This window comes from Aptenodytes patagonicus, chromosome W (genome assembly GCF_965638725.1).
Source record: "Aptenodytes patagonicus chromosome W, bAptPat1.pri.cur, whole genome shotgun sequence".
Classification (NCBI taxonomy): Eukaryota; Metazoa; Chordata; class Aves; order Sphenisciformes; family Spheniscidae; genus Aptenodytes; species Aptenodytes patagonicus.
In genome coordinates, this window is record NC_134981.1 from 41,990,258 (window position 1) to 42,017,656 (window position 27,399).

The 27,399-nt window shown below is 43.9% G+C and overlaps 1 protein-coding gene across 1 annotated transcript in view; it reads right to left on the minus strand.

The window, feature by feature from the left end:
- The window catches only part of LOC143172288 (tyrosine-protein kinase Fer-like), a 233,438-nt gene that overhangs the window by 85,895 nt on the left and 120,144 nt on the right, over positions 1–27,399 (minus strand). The window contains exons 11-12 of the mRNA XM_076361544.1: positions 25,751–25,954; positions 22,295–22,417 (exon numbers count right to left, since the gene is read on the minus strand). Of these exons, the coding sequence (XP_076217659.1) occupies positions 22,295–22,417; positions 25,751–25,954 (327 nt within the window). The remainder of the gene's footprint in view (positions 1–22,294; positions 22,418–25,750; positions 25,955–27,399) is intronic.

Consider the following 27,399-nt stretch of genomic DNA (forward strand, 5'->3'; position numbering starts at 1 on the left):
AAACAACAGAGCAGAGGGGTCTCAAGCCACAACAATGAACCCTTAAACTATGATCCGGCTGCTCACTGGCAGGCCGTTCGACAACAAGCCTTGGCAGAAGGGGACCTTTCTACTGTGGCATACCCTGTCATAATTAGTGAACAAGGTCCTAACAGTTGGCAGCCCCTTCAATGGGATTTGGTTAAGGAGTTAAGGCGGACCATCATGCAATGTGGATTGGGAGCGCCTTTTACACAGAGCCTATTGCAAAATATTGTGAAGGGACACTTGTTAACCCCTTTCGATACCAAAGCGTTAGCTGATTTAATATTTTCCCCTACACAAAGAGTGCTCTGGCAAGCCCACTGGCGAGAGCTCTGTGATCGTGCAGCTTTACAGAACTTGGAGCGGCGAGCGGGAGACCCGCTACGGGCCGCGGGACTCGCTCAGTTAATGGGGGAGGACCCTATCAATACGCCGCAACTGCAGGCACGGCTGGCGCCTGAAATTTTAAGACAATCAGCAGACCTTGCGTTTCAAGCAATGATAAAGGTCCCTGATACAGGACGACCGGTGAAATCCTTTACTAGCATTAAGCAAGGGACCAACGAACCTTATATGGATTTTATCGACAAGCTCCAAGAAGCTATTCAAAAACAAATACAAAATCCTGAAGCCAAAGAGGCATTGCTTATGAAATTGGCTATAGAGAATGCCAATGAGGACTGTAAAAGAGTCTTACAGACATTGCGAAATCCGACCATAATAGACATGCTTGACGCGTGCAATCGTGTGGGTTCAATTACACATAAGAATGAGGTTTTTGCAGCCTGTTTAGCCGCTGCCTTGCGTCCCGGTAACAAAGCGTGTTTCCGCTGTGGAAACTCGGGGCATTTTAAACGGCAATGTCCTGAGAATCCTGTACAGAAGGGAGGATCAGAAGGAATTCAGCAGCCCCCTGGTATTTGCCCACGCTGCCGCAAGGGGAGGCACTATGTTAATCTATGCCGGTCGAAATACGATCTCCGCGGTCGACCCTTGTCGGGAAACGGGAAGTCGAGCGCAAGGTGGGGGCGCGCACCGACACAAATGCCACCCCAAAATCCCCAACCCCAAAACCCCATGAGACCGCTGTCTCAGCAGGCCTGGATCACCTCAAGGCCAGAACCATCGGCAGTGCCGGAGTGGATGTCTCCACAGCCACCAATCTCTCTATAAACGATCAGACTGTGCACAGGGTGCCCCTCAATGTGAGAGGCCCCCTTGGCCAGGGGCTGAGTGCCCTATTGGTGGGGAGGTCCAGTGCTACTATGCAGGGTTTGTTTGTGTTACCTGGGGTTATCGACTCTGATTATACGGGACAGCTGCAAGCGTTGCTATGGACCCCCTCTCCTCCAGTGTTTATTCCAGCTGGAAGTAGGATTGCACAGCTAGTTCCTTTTAAGAGTATGGTTCGTAATCGGGATCCTATTTCCCGGGGAGCTGGTGGATTTGGGTCCACAGGTGAACCAAATATTTTTTGGACTCAGCTTGTCCAAAGAACTCAGCCCACTTTGACCTGCACTCTAAAGAATAAAGGCAGCAAACCGGAACAACTGGTAGTGAAGGGAATGATAGATACAGGGGCAGACGTTACTATCATCAGTACTGCAAAGTGGCCTGGATCATGGGAAACCATCCCGGTCAACACAGGGCTAGTGGGAATCGGAGGCCTGTCGACGTCCAGGCAGGGTGCCAACTTAATACAGATTGTAAGCCCAGAAGGACAGGTTGCAACTATTCGACCTTTTGTGGTTCCTGTGCCGTTAAACCTGTGGGGACGAGATGTCTTGAGCACTTGGGGACTAGCGATTGGCACTGCTGATCCGCATCAACATTTTTAGAGGGGGTCACTGGCGCTCGGCCCACCGTTCGACTCACATGGCTCACCGATCAGCCAGTGTGGGTGGATCAGTGGCCCCTATCACAGGAAAAGGCTGACGCTTTGCCTACGTTGGTGGACGAGCAAGTGAGTCAAGGACATCTGGTTCCCACCACCAGCGCCTGGAACACCCCAGTGTTTGTTATAAAAAAGAAAAGTGGTAAATGGAGACTTCTACATGATTTACGGCAAGTAAATGCCGTGATTCAAGATATGGGGACATTGCAACCAGGTATGCCTTCACCGACATTGATACCTCGTCAATGGGACATTGTGATTATCGATTTGAAAGACTGCTTTTTCACGATTCCCTTAGCGCCGGAAGATGCTCCCAGATTTGCCTTCTCTCTCCCAGTTGTAAACCATCAAGGGCCTAGGTTGCGATATCATTGGACGGTGTTGCCCCAGGGCATGAAAAACAGTCCCACAATATGTCAAATGTATGTTGCGCGTGTGTTGTCACCCATAAGAAACAAATATCCTGACTTAATTTGTTATCACTACATGGACGATATTTTAATCGCCGGACGAGACCCAAAGGAACTCGTCACAGTTATGAAAGATATGTTGCAGGGGTTAAAGACATACGGCTTGCAAATAGCTCCTGAAAAGGTGCAAGTGCAAGCCCCGTGGAAGTACTTGGGGTGGAAGATTTTAGAACATACAATACAGCCCCAACCCATAACCTTGCAATCTAACATTAAAACACTGAATGACTTGCAAAAACTAGTAGGGACTATCAATTGGGTACGCCCATTGCTGGGAATAGATAATGACATGTTAAACCCACTGTTCAAGTTGTTAAAGGGTAATCCTGAGTTGACATCTCCACGAGAATTAACGACAGAGGCCAAACAGGCGCTACAAAAAATATCACAGGCGCTTACCGAAAGGCAAGCACAACGCGTAATTGAAGGATTGGGAGTTAACTTGTATGTCCTAAATCAGTCCCGACAAGCAGTGGGCCTCTTAGGCCAATGGGACACCAAGGGTACCCAGGATCCCTTAGCCATCATTGAATGGGTATTCCTGCCGCATCAAGCACCAAAAACGATAGTGACAAGGGTGGAAATGTTTTCGATGCTTGTGCGAAAGGGACGCGCGCGATGTTTGGAATTAACGGGCACAGATCTTAAAACAATTTATCTCCCACTGACTAAAGACCACCTTAATTGGTGTGAGGCTAATAGCCTAGAACTACAGATAGCGCTGGAAAATTTTAAGGGACAAATTCTAATTCACTATCCATCTCACAAATTATTCTCCCTTAATGAGGAAATTAGTATAATTCCTGAATCGTTGAGTAAGGAGGTACCTGTCGAAGGACCCACCTTATTCACCGATGGATCAGGACGAACAGGTAAGGCAGTTATAGTGTGGTGTGAAAAAGGGGAATGGAAACATCAAGTTCACCATGTTGTAGGAAGTCCTCAGCTGGTGGAAATATACGCAGTAATTCAGGTCTTTCGCCAATGGGAGATGCCATTAAATTTGGTTACTGATTCTCAGTACGTTGCCAACGTTGTCAGGCGCTTGGAAAAGGCTTGGCTCAAAGAAGTTGATAACGAACCAGTGTTTTTAATGTTCAAACAGGTATGGGACTTGTTGAATCGCCGCGTAAACCCGTATTACGTGCTCCACGTGAGGAGTCATACCTCCCTCCCAGGGTTTATATCGGAAGGGAATGCGCGAGCTGATCGTCTCGCTGCCCCCGTATGGACAGTCCCTGTACCAGACATTTCTACACAAGCCCGATTGTCGCACGAGTTTTTCCATCAATCTGCCCGAATGCTGCGTCGACAATTTGGGTTGATTTGGGACACGGCACGAAGTATTGTACAAATGTGTCCTGACTGTCAGCAATTAGTTCCCATACCCCAAACAGGGGTAAATCCCCGAGGAGAAAAGGCCCTACAGATTTGGCAATCCGATGTTACTCATATCGGAGAATTTGGCAAACAAAAATATGTGCATGTTTCCATCGATACATTCTCCGGAGCTCTATGGGCGACCGCAGAGACCGGAGAAAAAAGCAAAGATATTTTACGGCACTGGAAAGGGGCCTTTGCTGCTCTAGGGGTTCCACACCAGATCAAAACGGACAATGGGCCCGGGTACATAAGCGCAAAAACGCAGGCCTTTTTGGCACAATGGGGCATTCGACATATCACTGGTATCCCTTATTCCCCTCAGAGCCAGGGTATCGTTGAGCGGGCTCATCTCACTCTCAAGCAGCTACTACAAAAACAAAAAGGGGGAATGCTAGGGGAATCACCGCAAGCCCGCCTCCATAAAGCAATATATGTGTTAAATCATCTTACAATAAGGGAAGACAGGACAGCAGTTGGCAGCCCTAACACAGTAATAGCGAGACACTTTACATCTTGTAACTCAGCTTCTCCAGCAGGAGAAAGGGCTCGGGTGTGGGTCAAGTCATTGGAAAATAGCCAATGGGAAGGCCCTTATGATCTTATAACATGGGGGAGAGGATATGCTTGTGTTTCCACAGATCGTGGACCCCGGTGGATACCTGCCCGCTGCGTTCGACCGTATCTGGACAAGGAGCCCAAGGAGCCCACAGATGCATCAATGGTTTGAAGTAGATTACTGGGACTTACACAAAGTATCTCATTCGATATTCGGGGAACCACCTAGTGGGCCAGGCCGTGCCGGGGTATATAGGGGACCAAGTGGGTTGCCATTAGCCGTGGACTGGGAACACCAGGCGGCAGAGAACAGTCAACTGGATAATCGAGAGGTGACAGGAATTCCCTGCCTCCAGTGTCCCGGATCAACACATCACGCATGGACTTTGTGCAAATGCGATAATTGCAAAAAAAAGAAACCGGTATTGTCACTCTCAGTTCCGGGCGGGAAGGTGCACAAGGTGTAAAGGGAATACCACCGGGAACGCCGAACCACAGAATCTACAGCTAGTGTGTGGGAGATCACATTGTGTCCCCCAGCTGTGGACTGTGTGGGAAACGGACTGGGAAAGTACCAAACGACAGTGTGACAAACGACTTGGGTGGAAACGGAACAAAAAGAGAACGTAAACCATGACGCCAGTATGGGGGGGTGTCTTGTGGCTAGTATCACTGTGTGCGGTTGCTGCGTTATGGGCACCCTCACAGCCGAAGGAAAATGTTTGGGTAACTCTGGCCAATCAGACAGGACAGGATTCCATCTGCCTGTCGATATCTTCCCCCGGTAACCCCTTTTCTACCTGCCTAGTGGGGCTTCCTTTAGATAATTGGGACTTGGGCCTGATTAGTCCTTTCAAGGAGGCCTGCGGGGGGGGACGACACGCCACTGACAATTGGGATGGATGCCTGCCACATCTTAATCACTTGCCAATAGAACCTCAGGAACTCGAGCTATTAGGGTCCATAAAAATGGATTGGTGTTTGTATTTCAATTATTCAGGGGCCAATGTTTCCCGAGCCTGGTCAGTTAACGCTACCCTGGGAATCTATAAAAATGAATCACTGTGGTGTAACCACACAAGCAGCAATATATCTAAATCATCTAATGCACCTATAGGATTACCCAGGGGGGTCTTTTTAATATGTGGAGACCGGGCCTGGCCTGGCATTCCCTCTCATATTAAGGGTGGGCCGTGTTCGTTGGGAAGATTAACTCTACTAATGCCAAACACATCTATGATCCTAGACCACAGGAGGAGCACCCCTAAGACGCGCGGTAAGCGCAGAGCACATGCCTACACTTCACAATGTGATGATGCTGTCGACCTATGGAACCGGAACACTATAGCTGCAGTTGCAATCTTGGCTCCAGGTGTCGCAGCAGCAAAGAGTTTGGTCACATTAAATAAATTAGGATGTTGGCTAGCGAAACAATCAAATGCAACCTCTGAAGCACTAACGGGATTACTAATGGATGTAGATTCTATACGACATGCTACTTTGCAAAATAGAGCAGCGATAGATTTTTTGCTTTTAGCGCAAGGCCATGGGTGTGAAGAGTTGGAGGGAATGTGTTGTATGAACCTATCTGATCATTCGGAATCAATTCACCGCAGCATTCAGATGTTGAAGGAAGGAGTACAGAAGCTAAGAGTGGAAGACCCCTGGGACTGGTTGGATAAATTATTCGGGAAATGGGGTCTAAGTGGCTGGTTAAAAGGACTAGCCAAGCTAGGAGGGCTATGCTTAGTAATGTTCCTTTGTATCCTGGTTTGTGTGCCGTGTCTGTTACAAGGTATGCGAAAAATGATTGAAAGATCTGTTTCAGCAGTGTTTCTAGTAAAACAAAAAGGGGGAGATGTGGGGATGGGAATCTCACTAACGGACATTCCTGAGTTTGATTTTAATGAGCAAACACTGTACCACCTGGCATGACAAGGCACTTAAGCAGAAAACAACGGAGAAAGGAATGTGCAGCTGGAAGGAGAAAAACAAGATAAAGACCATGAGGGCATTTCGCATGATCAGAAAGAACGGGCCAATCTGCTAGAGCATAGATGCGCGTGAACACAAGGCTATAACCTATCTGCAAGCTGCAGGTAGCGCGTGTACACTTCTGCTTGCTATAAAAGATGCTAACAAAGAGCAATAAAGGTTTTTGGTTGCCGTGTCTGCCGGAGTCCGTGCCGCTTTTCACCCCCACAGTCAAGTCCACCCCTCGATCACGAGCCCATCTGTATGTTGCATCTCTTCCTTGGTGGCCTGAGGTGTCATGGGCCCACCGAGCTAGAAATAATTCACCCTTCTGTTGCCAGTCCAGATCCACCTGAGCCACTTCAATCTTAGCAGCCTGACCCACCTGCTGGTTGTTTTGATGTTCTTCAGTGGCCTGACTCTTGGGTACGTGAGCATCTACGTGACGGACTTTTACAACCAGGTTCTCCACCCGGGCAGCAATATCTTGCCACAATGCTGCAGCCCAGATGGGTTTGCCTCTGCGCTGCCAGTTGCTCTGCTTCCATTGCTGCAACCACCCCCACAGGGCATTTGCCACCATCCATGAGTCAGTATAGAGACAGAGCACTGGCCACTTTTCTTGGTCAGCAATGTCTAAAGCCAGCTGGATGGCCTTTACTTCTGCAAATTGGCTCGATTCACCTTCTCCTTCAGCAGTTTCTACAACTTGTCGCATAGGACTCCATACAGCAGCCCTCCACCTCCGATGCTTTCCCACAAGACGACAGGACCCATCAGTGAACAGGGCATATTGCTTCTCATTTTCTGGTAGTTCATTATACATTGGGGCCTCCTCAGCATGCGTCACCTCCTCCTCTGGCGATATTCCAAAATCTTTGCCCTCTGGCCAATCCATGATCACTTCCAGGATTCCTGGGCGACTGGGGTTTCCTATTCGAGCCCATTGTGTGATCAGTGCGACCCACTTACTCCATGTAGCATCAGTTGCATGATGTGTACAGGGGACCCTCCCTCTGAACATCCAGCCTAGCACCGGCAGTCGGGGTGCCAGGAGGAGCTGTGCTTCAGTGCTGATCACTTCTGAAGCAGCTCAAACCCCTTCATATGCTGCCAATATCTCTTTTTCAGTTGGAGTATAGCGGGCCTCGGATCCTCTGTATCCCCGACTCCAAAACCCTAGGGGTCAACCTCGAGTCTCCCCTGGTGCTTTCTGCCAGAGGCTCCAGGTAGGGCCATTCTCCCCGGCTGCGGTGTAGAGCACATTTTTTACATCTTGCCCTGCCCGGACTGGCCCCAGGGCTCCTGCATGAGCTATCTCCTCTTTAATTTGTTCAAAAGCTTGTCGTTGCTCAGGGCCCCATTTGAAAACATTCTTCTTCCGGGTCACTTGATAGAGAGGGTTTACAATCAGACTGTAATTTGGAATGTGCATTCTCCAAAAACCCACGACGCCTAAGAAAGCTTGTGTTTCCTTTCTGCTAGTTGGTGGAGACGTGGCTGTTATTTTGTTGATCACATCCATTGGGATCTGACGACGTCCATCTTGCCATTTTATTCCTAAAAACTGGATCTCCTGTGCAGGTCCCTTGATCTTACTTTGTTTTATGGCAAAACCGGCCTTCAGCAGGATTTGGACTATTTCCTTCCCTTTTTCAAAAACTTCTCCTGCTGTGTTGCCCCACACGATGATGTCATCAACGTATTGCAGGTGTTCTGGAGCTCCACCCTGTTCTAGTGCAGTCTGGATCAGTCCATGGCAAATGGTGGGGCTGTGTTTCCACCCCTGGGGCAGTCGGTTCCAGGTGTACTGGACGCCCCTCCAAGTGAAAGCAAACTGTGGCCTGCACTCCGCTGCCAAAGGGATTGAGAAAAACGCATTAGCGATATCAATTGTGGCATACCACTTGGCTGCCTTTGATTCCAGTTCGTATTGAAGTTCTAGCATGTCCGGCACAGCAGCACTCAGCGGTGGCGTGACTTCATTTAGGCCACGATAGTCTACTGTTAGTCTCCACTCTCCATTAGACTTCCGCACTGGCCATATGGGACTGTTAAAGGGTGAGCGAGTCTTGCTGATCACTCCTTGGCTCTCCAGTCGACGAATCAGCTCATGAATGGGAATCAGGGAGTCTCGGTTGGTGCGATATTGCCGCTGGTGCACCGTGGTGGTAGCGATTGGCACTTGTTGGTCTTCGACCTTCAGCAACCCCACAACAGAGGGGTCCTCCGAGAGACCAGGCAAGGTGGACAGCTGTTTAATTTCCTCCATCTCCAAGGCAGCTATACCAAAAGCCCACCGGTACCCTTTTGGGTCCTTGAAATACCCTCTCCTGAGGTAGTCTATGCCAAGGATGCACGGAGCCTCTGGGCCAGTCACAATGGGGTGCTTCTGCCACCCATTCCCAGTTAGAATCACTTCGGCTTCCAATACAGTTAGCTGTTGGGATCCCCCCGTCACCCCAGAAATACAGATGGGTTCTGCCCCTATATAGCTTGATGGCATTAGGGTACACTGTGCACCGGTGTCTACTAGAGCCTTATACTTCTGTGGGTCTGATGTGCCAGGCCACCGAATCCACACAGTCCAGTAAACCCGGTTGTCCCTTTCCTCCCCCTGGCTGGAGGCAGGGCCCCTCTAATCCTCATCACAGTACTCATTTCTCATTTCTTGTACGTACGGGTCAGAAGTTTCTTCATTAAGATCAAGAGTAAGATCAGCCCTTCTACTCTCTCTGGGGAACTGCCCGCTGGAAACTGGAGCAGCAATTTTCCTGGAAGAACCTCTTTCTGTGATTGTTTTCCCTTGCAATTCGCGTACCCGTGCCCCTAGGGCTGCAGTAGGTTTCCCATCCCACTTCCTCATGTCCTCTCCGTGGTCACGCAGATAAAACCATAGGGTGCCCCGTGGTGTGTACCCTTTATATTCTCTCTCTTGAGCAAGAGAACGCTTACTTCTAATAGCCGAGATACTGGTCCGTACAGGTGAGGAGTAGGACCTATCCTCTCTGAGTTGCTGGATCTCCCGGGACAGTTTTTCGGACAGTTTCTCCACAGCCGAGATGAGGGAGGAAGAAAGACTTTCCTCGTATTGCCGGAGTTGACTAGCCAATTCATCCACTGTTTGTTCCTCTCCATCTTTCCAGGTCATCACTGCCAATGAATTGGCGTATGACGATGGTGAGCTCCTTATAAACTTCCGCCACATGGGTCGTGTGCACTTGACTTCATCTGGATCTTTGGATAGTTGTTCATTGTTCAGGTCATCATAAATCACCTCCAGCACAGCTAATTCTCTCAGAAACTGGATACCCTTCTCCATGGTGGCCCACTTGCCTGGGCGACATATGACATCTTCCTTAAAGGGATACCTTTCCTTCACGCTTGACAAGAGTCGCCTCCAAAGGCTGAGGACTCGTGTCCCTTTTCCAATTGCTTTGTCAATGCCCCCTTCCCTAGAAAGGGATCCCAGCTGCTTGGCTTCCCTACCCTCTAATTCCAGGCTACTGGCCCCATTATCCCAGCATCGGAGCAGCCAGGTGACAATATGCTCACCTGGACGGCGGCTGAAATCTTTTCGTATATCTCGCAGCTCACTCAGGGATAGAGATCGGGTGGTCACTGCCTCATTTATGAGTTCTTCCTCTTCCTCCTCCCCGGTCAGCGGCCGGCTCTCCTCCTCCCGTTCTCGTGATGGCCCTTCTCTAGGGTCATCTGTCTCGTATACTTCTTCCTCCGGTTCCCTTTTAGAAGAAGCTTTTTCCTCCCTTACTAAACGAGCCGACTTCCGCTTCCAAAATTTCTTCTTGTGTACAGGGGCGACTGATACCGGCACAGGCTGGTTCTTTGGATCAGCCACAGGGCCTGTTGCCGGGGTTGGAGTGGCCGCAGTGCATGTCGCCGGGGTTGGAGTGGCCGCAGTGCAAGTGCATGTCTCCGGAGTCTGAGTGGCCGCAGGGCCTGTTGCCGGGGTTGGAGTGGCCGCAGTGCATGTCGCCGGGGTTGGAGTGGCCGCAGTGCATGTCGCCAGGGTTGGAGTGGCTGCAGTGCATGTCGCCGGGGTTGGAGTGGCCGCAGGGCCTGTCGCCGGGGTCGGAGTGGCCACAGGGCCTGTCGCCGGGATCTGAGTGGCTGCAGTGCATGTCGCCGGGGTCTGAGTGGCCGCAGAGCCTGTCGCCAGGGTTGGAGTGGCCGTAGTGCGTGTTGCCCGGGTTTGAGTGGCCGCAGGGCCTGTTGCCGGCGTCTGAGTAGCTGCAGTGCATGTTGCTGGGGTCGGAGTGGCTGCAGGGCCTGTTGCCGGGGTCTGAGTGGCTGCACGGCATGTCGCTGGCGTCGGAGTGGCCGCAGGGCGCGTTGCCCGGGTCTGAGTGGCCGCAGTGCGTGTCGTTTTACTGTCAGATCCAGAGACCTTCTCTTCCCTTTGAGGGTACTGAATGGTGTTGAACAGGGCTCGGTAGGCATGGGCCAGGCCCCAGCACATTGCAATGATCTGCATCTCTCTGGAGTTGCCAGGGTGACAGCATACTTTTTCCAAATATTCTACTAACTTTTCAGGATTCTGCACTTGCTCAGGGGTGAAGTTCCAAAACACTGGGGGTGCCCATTGGCCTAGGTACTTGCCCATCTTGTCCCACACACCCTGCCACTCATAATTATTGAGCCTTGGGGCAGATCTCTGGATGATATTCTTAAATTGCTTAATGACTTTAGACAAAACTGAAACAATATTCCCAAGAAGTATTAATAGAAGTATCTTAACTGCCCAAGGCTGTTCAAAATACTAAAAAGTTACTGTAATGAAGGAGGAAACATCATAGAAGAAGGTAGTGACACTGCCATTCTGTATTTCCTCCGAAAAAAAACTCTCAGAAAAGTTACTGCAATTGCTAGTTGTCTCCACGAAATGGTCTCCGTGGTACAGTAACGGCTTCATTGCGAAGTTTACATACCACACTAACGTCAAGGTCAATGTTCTAAAAACAAACCTCACAAGTGAGACATTACTATTCACTGCAGACCACAGCAAACTGCAAAACCCAACACTAATCTTTAACATGTACAGCAGGAAAAAGAGCGCGATGCAGATTATACAAATCAATATCGAGAACAGAGAAACCAACATTGTGACCCACAACTACTAACAGATATAAGTTCCTTAATACACTCTGGTTAATCTGTTATTATCTCAAACCCTTCGAGCCCCACGTTGGGCGCCAAAAAGGACTGTCGTGGTTTAATTTCAGTCGGCAACTAGGCACCACGCAGCCGCTCGCTCACTCCCCCCCACGCCTAGTGGGATGGGGGAGAGAATTGGAAGAGCACAAGTTAGAAAAACTCGTGGGTTGAGATAAAAACAGTTTAATAATTGAAATAAAATGATAATAATAATATGATAATAATAATAATACACAAAACAAGTGATGCACAGTACAATTGCTCACCACCCGCCGACCGATGCCCAGCCAGTCCCCGAGCAGCGGCCCCCCCGGCCAGCTTTCCCCAGTTTATGTACTGAGCATGACGTCACATGGTATGGAATGTCCCTTTGGCCAGTTTGGCTGTGCCACCTCCCAGCTTCTTGTGCACCTCCAGCCTTCTCAGTCGGTAGAGCATGGGAAGCTGAAAAGTCCTTGGCTAGTGTAAGCATTACCTAGCAACAACTAAAACATCGGTGCGTTATCAACTTTGTTCTCATCCTAAATCCAAAACACTGTACCAGCTACTAGAAAGGAAATTAACTCTATCCCTGCCGAAACCAGGACAGCTGGTCACCAACTGCAACAGGAATTCTGAACTTGATGCTCCATTCAATCGTTATTCTGATAATCCTAATTGTATTATGCCTATTACTGATATTAATTTTATTTCTTAGAATCTGGTGTATAATGCGACAGTTATCAGCTAAGATAGAATATCTGAAAGAATACAATATATTCATAACCAATAATGTAGTGAGGACTGTAGCTTTAATAGCTCCAGATCCTCAAAAGAATAGGAGGGAATGATAACGTCAGTGCTCAGAAGTATAGCTCCAGATCCTCAAAAGAATAGGAGGGAATGATAACATCAGTGTTCAGAAGTATATGTAACACCCTGTAACAGTAATAGGAGAGAACAAGGGCAAACCATACATCAATAGTTAACCTTTAAAGTTAACCTTTAAGAAAGACAAGAATGACTCAGACTGAAGGACGCCAAATTGAAGAGGTGAGCAAAAGGACACAGTGAGGAAGACTATTGACGACCACCAGAGGACCCTGAGAGACCACCAATGAACATAAGAGCGCATGCGTTAAAGACTTTTACATATGTTGATGAGTACCAGGAAGTAACATGAATATGCTAATCATTACTAGGAAATCTAATGAATATGTATATTCTAATTGTATATAATTTCTGAAGTTGAACAACTCGGCACGCACATTAGGTTGGAATGATCCCCTGTGCGCCCAGCGCCGCAATAAAGAATGCCTGCTTTCTAAAACTCCAAATTGAGTCTTAGAGAGTTTTTCATCTGCCGACTTACGGTAACAGATCCACAGAAGTATAAGGCTCTGGTGGACACTGGTGCACAGTATCCTGTGCACATCCTAATGTCATCAGGATATAAGGGTGTGGAACCCATTTGGATTTCTGGAGTGAACAGGGTTATCCTAACAGTTGTCTGTCTTGGAGGCTGAGGTGAGCCTAACAGGGAACGAGTGGCAAAAGCATCCTATTGTGACCGGCCCGGAGGCCCCATGTATTCTTGGCATAGACTACCTCAGGAGAGGGTACTTCAAGGACCCAAAAGGGTACCAGTGGGCTTTTGGTGTAGCTGCCATGGATACAGAGAAGATGATTAAACATCTGTCTACCCTGTCTGGTCTCTCGGAGGACCCCTCTGTTGTGGGGTTGCTGCGGATCAAAGAACAGCAGGTGCCAATTGCTACCAGGACAGTCAATATCACACCAACTGAGACTCCCTGGCTGCCATCCATAAGCTGATTCATCAATTGGAGAGCCAAGGAGTCACTCACCCTTTAACAGTCCCATATGTCCAGCGCAAAAGTCTGACGGAGGGTGGAGGTGAACAGTAGACTATCATGGCCTGAACGAAGTGACGCCACCACTGAGTGCTGCCGTACCAGACATGCTGGATCTCCAATATGAACTGGAGTCAAAGGCAGCCAAGTGGTATGCTACAACTGACATTGCCAATGTGTTCTCAATTCCTTTGACAGCAGAGTGCAGGCCACAGTTTGCTTTCACGTGGAGGGGTGTCCAATACACCTGGAATCAATTGCCCTAGGGGTGGAAGCACAGCCCTACCATTTACCATGGACTAATTCAAACTGCACTGGAACAGGGTGAAGCCCTTGACTATCTGCAATACGTCGATGACATCATCGTGTGGGGCAACGAAGTGGAAGAAGTGTTTGAGAAAGGAAAAAGAGTAATTCAGATTCTTCTGAAAGATGGTTTTGCCATAAAAAAGAGCAAGGTCAAAGGACCTGCACAGGAGATCTGGTTCTTGGGCATAAAATTGCAGGATGGATGTCATCACATCCCTATAGATGTGACCAATAAGATAACAAATACGTCGTCACCAGCTTACAAGAAATAAACACAAGCTTTCCTAGGCCTTGTGGAATTCTGGAGAATGCATATTCCAGGTTATAGTCAGCTTGTGAGCCCTCTCTATCGAGTAACCCAAAAGAAGAACTATTTTGAGTGGGGCCCTGAGCAACAACAAGCCTTTGAGCAGATCAAACAGGAGGCAGCTTGTGTAGTAGCTATTGGGCCTGTCTGGACAGGACCAGCTGTGCAAAATGTACTCTACACTGCAGCTGGGGAGCATGGCCTCACCTGGAGCCTCTGGCAGAAAACACCAGCAGAAACCCAAGGTCGACCTCTAGGGTTTTGGAGCTGAGGGTACTGAGGATCAGAAGCCAACTACATACACCCCAACTGAAAAAGAAATACTAGCAGCATATGAAGGGGTTCGAGCCGCTTCAGAAGTTGTTGGTAGAGAAGCACAGCTCCTCTTGGCACCGCAATTGCCTGTGCTACACTGGAAGTTCAACGGAAGTGTCCCCCTACACATTACCTAACTGACGCTACATGGAGTAAGTGAGTAGCCTTCATCATGCAATGGGCTCATGCTCGAACTACCCAGGAATCCTGGAAGAGATCGTGGAATCGTCAGAAGGCAGAGATTTCAGAGCATCACCTGAGGAGGTGACTTGTGCCCAAGAGACAACACCATATAATGATTTAACAGAAGATGAAAGGCACTATGCTCTGTTTACCGACGGATCCTGTTGTGTTGTAGTGTGGCAGTGTGCTCCTCCCCCCCTGCGTAAGCAACGACCACCAGTGGGGGTTGTTGTGGCTGCATCCAGCTTATGCTGGACTTTGGGGATGGGTGGCAACACACTAGCCAAAGACTGTCTGGCATAGCGACCCAGACATCTTGTTGGTATGCAAATATGACTATAAGTCAATCATCTTACTCTATAAATAGTGGACAGCCCAGGGCCCGTTGAGCTCTCCTGCACGGCAGCGGGCTGCATGCCAGGATCTCCCCTTGAGTAGGGACGTCTCTCAAGGTTACTCCTCGAGGCTGAGAGATTCCTTGCTGCAACAGATACTCGGTAAGTGACTAATAGCATGCTAAACTTTGAAATCTTAGCTAAGTGATATAAAGGATTGATTGCGCATATATATAATCCTTTAGACATAAACCGTTGACCAAGACTGGGACTAGGATTGGATCCAGCCGCACCTAGACTCCTCTCTGAGGAGTTTAGAAAGGAAGGGGGTCCTTTCTGAACCTCGTGACTCAACGGGAGGGTCTCCCTGACAGTTCTGTCTGACCCTGTCCTCTATGCAGTAAATAATCAAGTGTACCTTGCCATCGAATCTTGTTAAACCACTGTCGCATTTACCATTGAACTTTGTTAACTCACTGTTTTCTATCAATAAAGTGTATTGTTGCTTCTCTCTTACGAGTGAAGTGCAGTCTCACTCCATCAGCAACATATAGGAAACCATCGGAAGTGGAAAGCTGCTGTGTGGAGTCCCACACGACAAGTTGTCAAAGTCGTTCAAGGAGAAGGCGAGTTGAGTCAGTCTGCAGAAGTGAAAGCCATCCATCTGGCCCTAGAGGTTGCTGAATGAGAAAAGTATCCAGTACTCTCTCTCTCTATTGACTCATGGATGGTGGTAAATGCCCTGTGGGGGTGGCTACAGCAATGGAAGCAGACCAATTGGCAGCGCAGAGGTAAACCCATCTGGGCTGCTGCATTGTGACAAGGCATCGCTGCCCGGGTAGAAAACATCGCTCTAAAGGTAGGTCATGTAGATACTCACTTGCCCAAGAACCGTGCCACTGAAGAACATCAAAATAACGAGCAGGTACACCAGGCTGTCAAAATGGAAGTAGCTCAGGTGGACCTGGACTCGGAGCATAAGGCTGAGCTATTTGTAGCTTGATGGGCCCACAAAACATCGGGACATCTAGGGAGAGATGCAACATACAGATGGGCTTGTGATCGGGGGGTGGACCTGACCATGGAGGCCATCACACAGGTCACTCATGAATGTGAAACATGCACCGCAATCTAGCGAGCTATGCAAGTAAAGTCTTCCTGCAATAGAGGGCGGTGGCTGGGGTTTCGATATGGTGAGGCCTGAACCCAAGGGAAGCGCTATATACTCACCATGGTGGAAGCAACTACCAGGTGACTGGAAACATACTGTGTTAACCATGCCACTGCCCGAAACACCATCCTGGGCTGTGAAAGGCAAGTTCTATGGCAACACAGCACCCCAGAAAGAATTGAGTCAGACAACGGGACTCATTTCCAAAATAACCTCATAGACTCCTGGGCCAAGAAACATGGCATGGCTTGGGTGTATCACATCACCCATCACCCACAAGCCTCCAGAAAGATTGAGAGATATAACGGACTGTTAAAGACTATGTTGAGAGCGTTGGGCAATGGGGTGTGGAAGCACTGGGATATAAATTTAGCAGAAGCCACTTGGCTGGTAAACACCAGAGGATCTGCTAACCATCCTGGTCCTGCCCAAACAAAACCCCCACATACTGTGGGAGGAGAGAAGGTTCCTGTAGTGCACATAGGGAAGTGGCTGGGGAAGGCAGCGTGGGTTGCTCCTCCCTTGGGAAAAGGCAAACCCATTTGTGGGATTGTCTTCGCTCAAGGACCTGGGTGTACTTGGTGGGTAATGCGGAAGGATGGGGAGATCTGGTGTGTGCCTCAAGGAGATTTAACCTTGGGGGAAAAATAATCTGTGATGTGAGTTGTATGTGGTAGGAAGTAATGCAGCAGGAACCACCTGAACTGACAGAGAATGATCTTCGCAAGGAACTAGGCGAGTTCAGGAATGACCCAAAGCAAGGCGGTGTTGGCACCCAACAATCGAACACGCTGCTTCTCCTGTCCTGAGCAACCACCTTGACAGATGGGGCCCAAGTCATAGCCTGTTCTTACAGATATTTTGCAGGGGAGTGGCAGAAGCCCATGGAATGGGAAAATAATATCTATCTATCTGTTAAAGGACAGGGGATAGTAATTAATGAGAATGTATAAATCTGTATGTTGGGTATAAAGTATGTAGTATAAGGTGTAAGTGTTGGTAAGAGGGGATTTCAGCAATGAGAAAGAGATACAAGGGGATGGTCAGAAGATATATACATGTATTAAATTATGCGGGATCTGAGCACGATGCAAATGGTATGGAATAAGGGCTGAAGATTGTATTGGGTCTGGCTGGGATGGAGTTAACTTTCCCTATAGCAGCACATATAGTGCTGTGCTTTACATTTGTGGCTAGAACCATGTTGATAACACACCAATGTTTTGGCTACTGCTGAGCAGTGCTCCCACAGCATGGAGGCTGTCTCTCCAACTCCCCCTGACCCCAGAGGCCAGTAGGCCAGGGTGGGAGGGGACATAGCCAGGACACCTCACCCAAACTGACCAAAGCAATATTCCATGCAATATGATGTCATGCTCAACAATAAAAGCTAAGAGAAAGGAGGGAGGGGGGCATTTGTTATTAAGGCATTTGTTTTCCCAGGAAGTGGCTGGACATTGCCTGCTGATGGGAAGTAGAGGATAAATCTTCTTTTTGCTTTGCTTTCCTTCCATGTGCTGCCTTTGCTTGCTTTCATTAAACTGTCTTTATCTCGACCCACGAGTTTTTCATCTTATTTTCTCCCCCCGTCCTGCTGAGGAGGGGGAGTGAGAGAGCGGCTTGCTGGACACCTGGTAGCCAGCCAAGGTCAACCCATCACATGTGGTCACTGCATTATTTCTTAATCAACATTTAAATACTTCTCTCAGATTCAGCTTCTTGAGAATTCAGGCACTACTACATACATTTGATATATATATTTGATGCAAGAAAATAGCCCTGTCCTTCTAAGTTTGCAGCTTCTTCTGAGCTTATCCTTTGCTCCTCCACAGCTGAAGTGTCAGAAGACAGTGGACTTCACCAAAGAAGTTTAATTATTTTGTGGATTTATCTTGTAGAATAATATATCTCAGTGATGAACTGCCAAGAAAGTTAACTGCATTAGAGTGAAAGAAATCCTTAAAGAGGAATCGTAGTTTTGGCAACTGCAAGATAGCTCTTGGAGATCCACACACGTGTAACAAATGCTATGCTACTGTAGATACTTATGAAAGAACTTGTTTTGTTTGATCAATAGTGGCTATTTATTTAGGAATCCAAAAGATATTTCTGACTGAACTGCTCACTTTGAAATTATTCACAGTGTAATGGTTATACAAATAAGCACTATACAAATAACCACATTTACTGGTAGATTTTTTGGGACTCTCCCATCCTTCTACATACATTACTTCCAGCTTCCTTTCTCCTCTATTGGAGACTCTAGTAGACAAAGGTTGGGAAAGAACATTAAAGAACAGAAAGCATATGAGCCCACTACACCCTGAGCAAAGAACATGGGGAGGGCCAAATGCACACACACTACATACAGAAGGCTAGGACAAAAAAGCAAAAACAGTTCAGCCATTTGATGAACTTGTGCAGATATGATGGAACACAAATATGGATAGCACACTGAGAAGAACCCCAGTTACTAATAAATAATTTATCTTATGATCAGATACAATAACTTTCAACTTGCAAAACTCATTAAGGCTGAAAATTAAAAAGGAAAGCTCACAACACGCTTTTTTCTTAATTCTGAAGTACATTTTTCTAACAATTCATTTTGATCAGATGGGAGAACAAAAAAAAAAATCATAAAAACATAAGTCAGAAAAAAGTTGTTGCAAAGATCTAAGAGAGTTAAAACAATTTTAAAACAACTGCTCTAAAACAAAACTATTTAGCTAACACTTCAATTTCTTATTTGGTTCATCTGCTGGTCATGAAGCATTTAAAGTGCATTATACATTGTTTTTAGGTTAACACATGCTATAAGTAGCTATTAGACACTCAAGATCATACTTCTTATTTTTTTAAAAGCAAACATACAATTTATGTGATACACATATACTAAAACCAAAAAGTTTCCTAGCACCCAGTATTCTTTTTAGCACTAACCATCAATATTATCATAGACATCCTTTCTGTTACTTCATGTAACCTGATAAAAGTTGAAAAATTCATGAACCCTAAAGGAATTACTCTTGACTATTAACACTGGAGCACATCACCACAAAGGAAGTCATATCACCAAATATAGAACCTGTGTGATGGGATTTTATGGATGGATGATGATTATTTGCAGCACTTGGGAAAACCTGAGTAATGAAAGTACTTCATCACTACAACTGCAAGCAATTACCACCTGGTTATAAGACAGAAGACTAGCATCATCCTCAGTACTAAAGTTTGCTCTAGTTTAAGTTAATACTGAAACTAACTCAAATCAACAAGTCCAGAAGGGGAGTGGGCCTATTTCTTTTTCCCTCTGAAAATAGAAAAATATAAAACTGATTTTGTACCCTGTGACAGTAGAAGAGAAAAAAAAATCTGTTTTGGAAATGGCCCTCGGTCTGTTGTATAAGGAGGTTATGATATGACGGATGCATTTGTAGTGGTATGGATTCAAGACGTGAAAAGACCCACCACACAAAATCATACGTGTCTGTACAGTTTCTATGTCATAAAGGGTTGGTTATCACCAAGGGATTTTAAACTATTCATACATGCATTTACACCTCAAAGGACATGAGCTCAAGTAAAGTAATGCAGAAATGATCAAGAAACTGGTCTGGGACCATATTTTACCAACAGCATATGTACTAGAAAAATTCTTTGACTATACATAGTTACATAAAACTATGTATAAATAAAACCTAACTTTGTTTAAAAAAAAAGTTACCAAAATGAAACACAATGTTAAGAATATAAAAGTTCCTTGCATTCCAAGTAAACAACAGAGAACGAAGAAATTATGTTTTCCAGGCCCGTTTAACAAACGGAGAATAACTATGAATAAATTCTGTTATCATTTAGCATGTAGTAACATACTACATTATTATTTTACATCTGTTAAAATAGGGCTGTTCTCACAGGCTTTTATACATTGAAAACTGCTTTTATATGTTGAAAACTGCTTAAACTCTGCAGTAATATGTATATTATACAAAGCCAGAAAAAAAGCCAGGAAACAGACAAAGCATTAAATTTTTAAAATAATTATGGTATTACAAAAGGAATTTGCAAACAGGCATAAAAAGATTTCATTTTTGGTTTGACAGCCTTTTATCTTTAGCTTAAACAGTTTATATCAAAATATAATTATTTGCACATCAAAGATAAAATCCTAAGCTTTCCCATATATTCAATAATTAATTTAAAACAATATTTTATGTTCAATAAATAAAATATCAATTTTGTAATCAGCAAGACATTAACCAAAAATGAGTATTTGCAAAGCCCCATTCTTTGAAATTAAAAATTATATATAATAGAGAAAATATGTATCAGTTTTGAACTAAAAAACCCCCTACATATCAACTTCAATAAATGTTGAAATTCCCTAGGAAATAAGCAGAATAAATGCACTTCACAAATAGACCACAGTATACAACTGTATTGGGTCTGGCTAAGATGGAGTTAACTTTCCCCACAGCAGCCCTCATAGTGCTGTGCTTTGTATTTGTAGCTAGAAAGGTGCTGATAACACACCAGTGTTTTGGCTACTGCTGAGCAGTGCTCCCACAGCATCAAGGCTGTCTCTCCAACATTCCCCCCTCACCAGTAGGCTGGGGGTGGGCAAGATCTTGGGAGGGGACATAGCCAGGACAGCTGACCCAAACTGACCAATGGGATATTCCATACCATGTGATGTCTGCTCAACAATAAAAGCTAAGAGAAAGGAGGAGGAGGAGGGGGGGCATTTTTTATTATGATGTTTGTCTTCTGGAGCAACTGCTACATGTACTGAAGCCCTACTTCCCGGGAAGTGGCCGGACATTGCCTGCTGATGGAAAGTAGAGAATAAATCTTTTGTTTTCTTTTGCTTCCGCGCATGGCCTTTGCTTTTGCTTTATTAAACTGCCTTTATCTTGATCCACGAGGTTTTTTCCTTCTTATTTCCCCCCCCCCCCCCCCCCCGTCCTGCTGAGGAGGGGAGTGATAGAGCGGCTTGGTGGGCACCTGGTGTCCAGCCAAGGTCAACCCACCACCACAACTCATGTAAGATGTAATAAATTTTCAATACCTTTGTAATCAAAGCAGACAAAAAGCAAAGGTCATTCAAGTTTTAAGAGTTACCCAGAAGAAATAACTTTCATTTTTGATCTGATCAGAATTGTCCATATACATTTATGAAAGCTAGCAAGTGTCCATAAAAACATATGTTGAACATATACGCAATATAGAGAATAGGTATATAGATGTTAAAAGCTATGCAGAAAAAAAGGCTTTTACTTTAAAAGCTAACTTTTGCTCTTTTTTTTTTAAATTATTATTAAAGCAAGCACAGGTAAGCATTAAAAAACATTAACTTTGAGAAGAACAGAAATATGCTTTCATTTCTTAGGATTATTAGAGGAAAAGAACTAGGATTTTGGAGAAGGAAACTAACTCTGAATTATAATTTGTTATGCTTTCTAAAATTTTGTAGAATGTAGAAGGTGCCTTAAGTGTGCTTGAAACCAGTCAATTTTTTTTCATTAAGAACAAATGGCTAACTCATAGTTAAAATGGAAAGATTAAGTTGAAAAGAGTTGGTTTATGAATGAAATATCAACTGAGTAAATACTAACCACAAACTACTGGAAGAATGCAAGGAGACTGTTAAGCTTTCTAAATGGTGATATATTTTAATATCCCTTTTTGTTTCTATTCTGAAAGACATTCTGAAATGGCTTACAGGTTAAAAAGTTTTATTTCAAATTTGCAACGATGTTGGCAGGACAGTACCTGTTTCCATGTCTATATCAGTACCTTATAACTGAGATATAAAATACGGATGAAACTGTGATTTGAGAATTTTACCACCTAAAGAAAACCATTTTTATTCAGAAAACTTCTCCATTACAATGTTATGGACAATGAACTAATAGTTTCAGTTTTCAGAAAAAAAAAAGAAGTCCAAGGATGTTTTGGGAGACTCTGAATGCCATTCTTTCAGGATGGCAATTATTTATTATATAAATCCGGATGGAGTGTTATTTTGGAGGAATGCATTGGGCAGAGTAGAGAAGGCTGAAAACATTCAGAAAAAGAATGGAGATTCACAGAACACTGAGCAAGAACGAAAAATCTTCCAAGAATTTGCATGCTGAAATAAACACTAAAGAAAACTGCAGTCTTCTGTCTAGAAGCCAGCAACTGAGATAGTTCCAGTACTCAAATTATTGACTTAATAGCATATACAAATATTCTACAACCTACTTAATATTACCACTTGTCATTGCAAGGAACATATGTTAAATGATAATACAAACCCCAAAATACTTTCAGTTTAATAGAATTATTGGAATGCATGCATTACCTTAACAACAGGATTCAGCAGAACAACACCCGATTTCTTTGTAATAATTTGCTTTGTTGTGTAATGATGGTCTATGAGCTGAGGAATAGTTGGAAACCCAGTTCCTTCAAAACGATACTGATTCTGTATGAAGGTAAAAGGAAATAATTGTTTCTGTACAAGCAAAATTTGTTTCTATAGAAAATATAGAGAAGTTGAGCAAGACAAAATTCCTTTCTTTTTCCCTTCTACCCTTTTTATCAGTTTATATCATTTTAGATACATAATTCAACATAATGGCAACACAACTGTGGGATCTCTTAATATTTTCTTAGAAGCATGTAAAATTTTTTTAGCAAAGAATGCTATAAGGTACTTTCAGGTACTAAGGAAAAAAAAAGAATATCTTCATTGCTTATCCCTGCCCTTACACTTGAGGGGGGAAAAAATGGTAAATTAGTATTTATTTCATCGTCTTAAATTCTACATTATGGCTAAGTGATTGGGAAGCAGAATAAACTACCGTGTCTATGTAAGGTCTCAATATCTACAGTTAGAGGACTCTTCCCACAAGAGAGGAACTGCTGTAAGCCAGCCAGCAGAATTGGCAACAATAAACAAAGACCACAATAAAAAAAAAGCATAGATGGTGATTCAGGTTCATTTACAAAATTGGGCAATGAAAACCTCTATCACTGCCATGCAGATTTTTTTTTTCTAACACCTACAGTTAAATTCTTTACAGAATGCATTATACCAAGTTTCTCTTCATTAGGAATAAAATCATCCATTTCCTGTAATGTTTTATCACTATTAGTAAAGAGAGCTTGGTCATGTCACTTATTTTTATCTTATTACTGGTTCTCTATTGTAAACATGCTTTCATAGTCTAAAATACTTGTTGTGGTTTATTCCCCTAACGTCATTCACTAATTAATACTGACTCAGCTTTGCTGACCCAGTAACACTAGTCTCCATTCCTTTCAAATAACCTCCTTCAAATTTCTGTTCTGATGATCCAAAAAACCTTAGCAGGGTTAGGGTACTGATGTCCCGAGAGTCTGCCTAGCACAATAACCAGTACTGCATAACATTTCCTCATACCAGACCCAGCCTTGCACTCATCTGCTGCCATTTAAGCTTACTTACCTTCAGAGCAAGGTTCTTTTATTCTGTGTATTTACATGGGATCCTGATTAAAATCACTAACAAACAACAGTTTGAAAATAGCATAGCCTCAGAGAGGAACAGTGAAAAACAGAGTAGCCCTTAGTGACAGCAATAAATTTTGATGCTTAAAACTGAAGGATGAACTGATTTATCATGCAAATACTTTTATTGGGATTAGCGCTTAAAAATATTTGCAAAACTAGAAAGAATACTTATGCAATTAAAGGACCACTGTTAAAACAGGTATATGTTGTACTTCTGCTCTGCAGTCTGTGATTCAGAAGAAAATTTAAGGCCAATGGAGACCAAACCTGTCAGTGATGCAAGAGTGTGATTTGACCAGTCACAGAGAGCTGATTCAACACTATTTATACCAATGTGAAAAAAAATTCTTACACTTTACTCTCAGCAAACTTCCCTACCAAGATGTTCATGAATCCAGTCACTCTTGTCATATGGCCATAACAATCCCACCACTTATTAAATGTTTTTTTTGGTTAATAAGCTTTTTTAAAAAAAAAATTAAAGCTTTTTTTTCCACAATAAATGCAGATGATTCGACCCATAAGAGTGCATACGGAGTCTTGCATTTCTTTAAGAAAAAAGGGTTTTAGCTTCCATGATTGTCAAGAAAATCTCCCACAAATTAATCCCAAGAGCGGATGAACATAAGGTGCTATTACTAAATGTACAAGCAGAGAGTTCTAGTGACCTGATAATGTTTGGATTATGCAATATTAAACAGTATCAATCTTACATTTCTAATATAATACCTAAGAGAAAGTAGTGAAATTATGGGACTTCATTTACAGTTCTGTAATTTTTTCTTGGAAAAGTAGATATTAAAAAGCGACAAATTACAGATAAGGGTAGCCTCAAAGTAATACTTATAAAAAAAAAATCTCTCTTTTAACTGACTTCAAAGCCCAGTCCCAGTCTACGTTTTTTGAAGCCCCACTGGAGTATGACACATACAATGATTTACACAAAACAATTTCAGCCACACTAAGCACATAATGAGCATTTAATTCTGCTGAGTAAGGATCAGAGCTCCAAGGATCTTATAAGACTGCGTGTACCTAGGTATAGGTAGTTTTATTACTCTTATTTTCTCATTCAGCACTCTGATATACCAAAATACTTTAAGGTCATAAAAATAAAATAAACACTGACTTTTTGTCAATTGTTAAATCCTAAAAGGAAAGCTATGGGTGAAAATTAACAAAAACCCCAGACAGACCAGTATCCATATTGATCCTATAAAAACCTTCAAACTTCTATGAAGTTTGAACAATACCACTACCCCTCATTAAAAAAAAAATAAACCAGCAACACAATACTGACTTCCCCAGGTATGCTGCATCAGCTGGGGATTTAGACCAGGAAACATAGTGTAAACATAGTTATGCTACTGAATTTGTGCATTTGTATAATTTGACTGAAGTCTGGGAGAAATATGTTTTGTCAGTATTGCTGAATCAAAACTGAGATTGATTTGCTGGTATATTGTACCTATATTCACAGAGTAAAGAGCTAGAAGCATTTCTAGTAATGTTATGAGCACTATCTTATTTTGAATGAGCTTGAAATTCTGAAAGGTAAAAAGAAAAATACATATATAAATAAAAACAAGAAATGCTTTAAAAATAAAAAGTAATACATTGGGTAAAAGCGAATAAATATTAATGTAGTTTAAAACGACCAGTTTTTCCTAAGTTAGAGAAACAAGGGGATCAATTTTGGTCTTTACTCAGAAGCATACATGCTACGTAATATTCACAAGCATTTGTGTCCTGCTGAACAAAACAACATCCACAAGGCTAAAAAGAACACGTATCTCCAAAGCAGCATGGACTTCAATTCCCAGCTATATACAAAACAGCACAGAATATTTTCTCCTAAGTAAATGTTTCCATTTTTCAGGAAGATTCAATGGAATCTTTACAGTCTGAATTAAAAGTAGCCTAATAAGCACCAACTGTGAAAATAGGTTTAAAAATAAATAAATGTACATGCATAAATTAGTAGTAATAAATTCTGGATTTCAAAACATCTACAGAAATATCTTGTTTTTTTCAACATAGGATAAAAGATTTATAATAGCCTCATACTTCATATTTTTCTTTTATTCCGCAAAATTACCTTTTCAGCCAATTTGAGCACTGATGGAAATATTTCCAACAGCTTTCATATTTTCATATAAAGGCTAAAGCTATGTGTCATAGTAAATTATGTAGATCCTAAATTGTTTAGCTGAAATAATTAACTTCCTAACATTATATATTTAGTACTATATCAGAGACGTACATCAGCATATTGTATGATAAAGTGTCTCCGTTGTCCATCTGAAAACACAGAAAGGACATATTCACCAGGTTTCCCGTGGCTCTCTCGCACCAAGAAGTCTCCTTGCTGTTTTAACAGCTCCTGGGCTTCTATTCTTGGAATTGCACCATGATACCAGTCTTGCTCTGCCAATGGTTTCTCAGTGGTTGATATTACATCAAAGAACTTGGAAAAAATATCAAAGAAAAATGTTACTATAACAGTACATTTTTAGAGTTTAGTTTTCCATGAAAAGCATGATAAACAACAATAATTTCTATTTCTGTATCTAAATTGTGTATTTTTATTAGCAAACAAAATTAAGGCTATTTATTTACACTAAAGGCATACTGATCACCTTTTTTTCTATTACTTAATAAAATACTGACCAAGCTATCACCCTTTCTCACGCATTCTGACATGCTATTAGCAACAGTTCAAAATTAAGCATGTCTTTATCCAGAGACAAATTTCTGCGACAGAAGAACATAAGAAAGTAAGAAACTGAGTTTTCAAAAGTATTTGTATTGGCTAAATTATTTTCATAGAATTTAAAAATCCCATTCCAAATCAATTAATAATTCTACAAGCCATTTTCTTCCTAGCATTTACACCATAACAGAGAATAGGCACTTGGGCATATGTGCTTATGAACTTACATACAGTTTCTGAAGGCATAAAGATTCTAAGATACTATTTTCATTGGTTATAAATGGAAGGTGATGAGTTTTAACCTATAACTTCACATATTAATTTTAAACAAGGTTACATTGTTTAAGAAAACATTTAGAAAAACATTTTTTTTGATGACTACTTCAGACTTATTTGTTATGGCTAGACTGAGAAGCCCTTACTTAGGCTGTATGTCATTCAAAATCATTAATGCCAGAACTAGTACAAATTCTCACTGCTAGTGATAAATCTCTGAATAAAATAATAGACTCCATATTGCATCATGAGTTGAACACATATCTGAACATGTCTGAGGGAGCTGGTGGAGGAGCTCGCCAAGCCACTCTCCATCATTTATCAGCAGTCCTGGTTAACGGGGGAGGTCCCGGACGACTGGAGGCTTGCCAATGTGACGCCCATCTACAAGAAGGGCCGGAAGGAGGATCCGGGGAACTACAGGCCTGTCAGCCTGACCTCGGTGCCAGGGAAGATTATGGAGCGGCTCATCTTGAGGGCGCTCACAAGGCATGAGCGGGACAACCAGGGGATCAGGCCCAGCCAGCATGGGTTCATGAGAGGCAGGTCCTGCTTGACCAACCTGATCTCCTTCTATGACCAGGTGACCCGCCTAGTGGATGAGGGAAAGGCTGTGGATGTGGTCTACCTGGACTTCAGCAAGGCCTTTGACACTGTCTCCCACAGCATTCTCCTCGAGAAGCTGGCGGCTCACGGCTTAGACAGGTGTACTCTGCGCTGGGTCAAAAACTGGCTAGACGGCCGGGCCCAGAGAGTTGTGGTGAATGGAGTTCAATCCAGTTGGCGGCCGGTCACGAGCGGTGTTCCCCAGGGCTCAGTTTTGGGGCCGGTCTTGTTCAATATCTTTATCGATGATCTGGATGAGGGGATCGAGTGCACCCTCAGTAAGTTTGCAGACGACACCAAGTTGGGCGGGAGCGTTG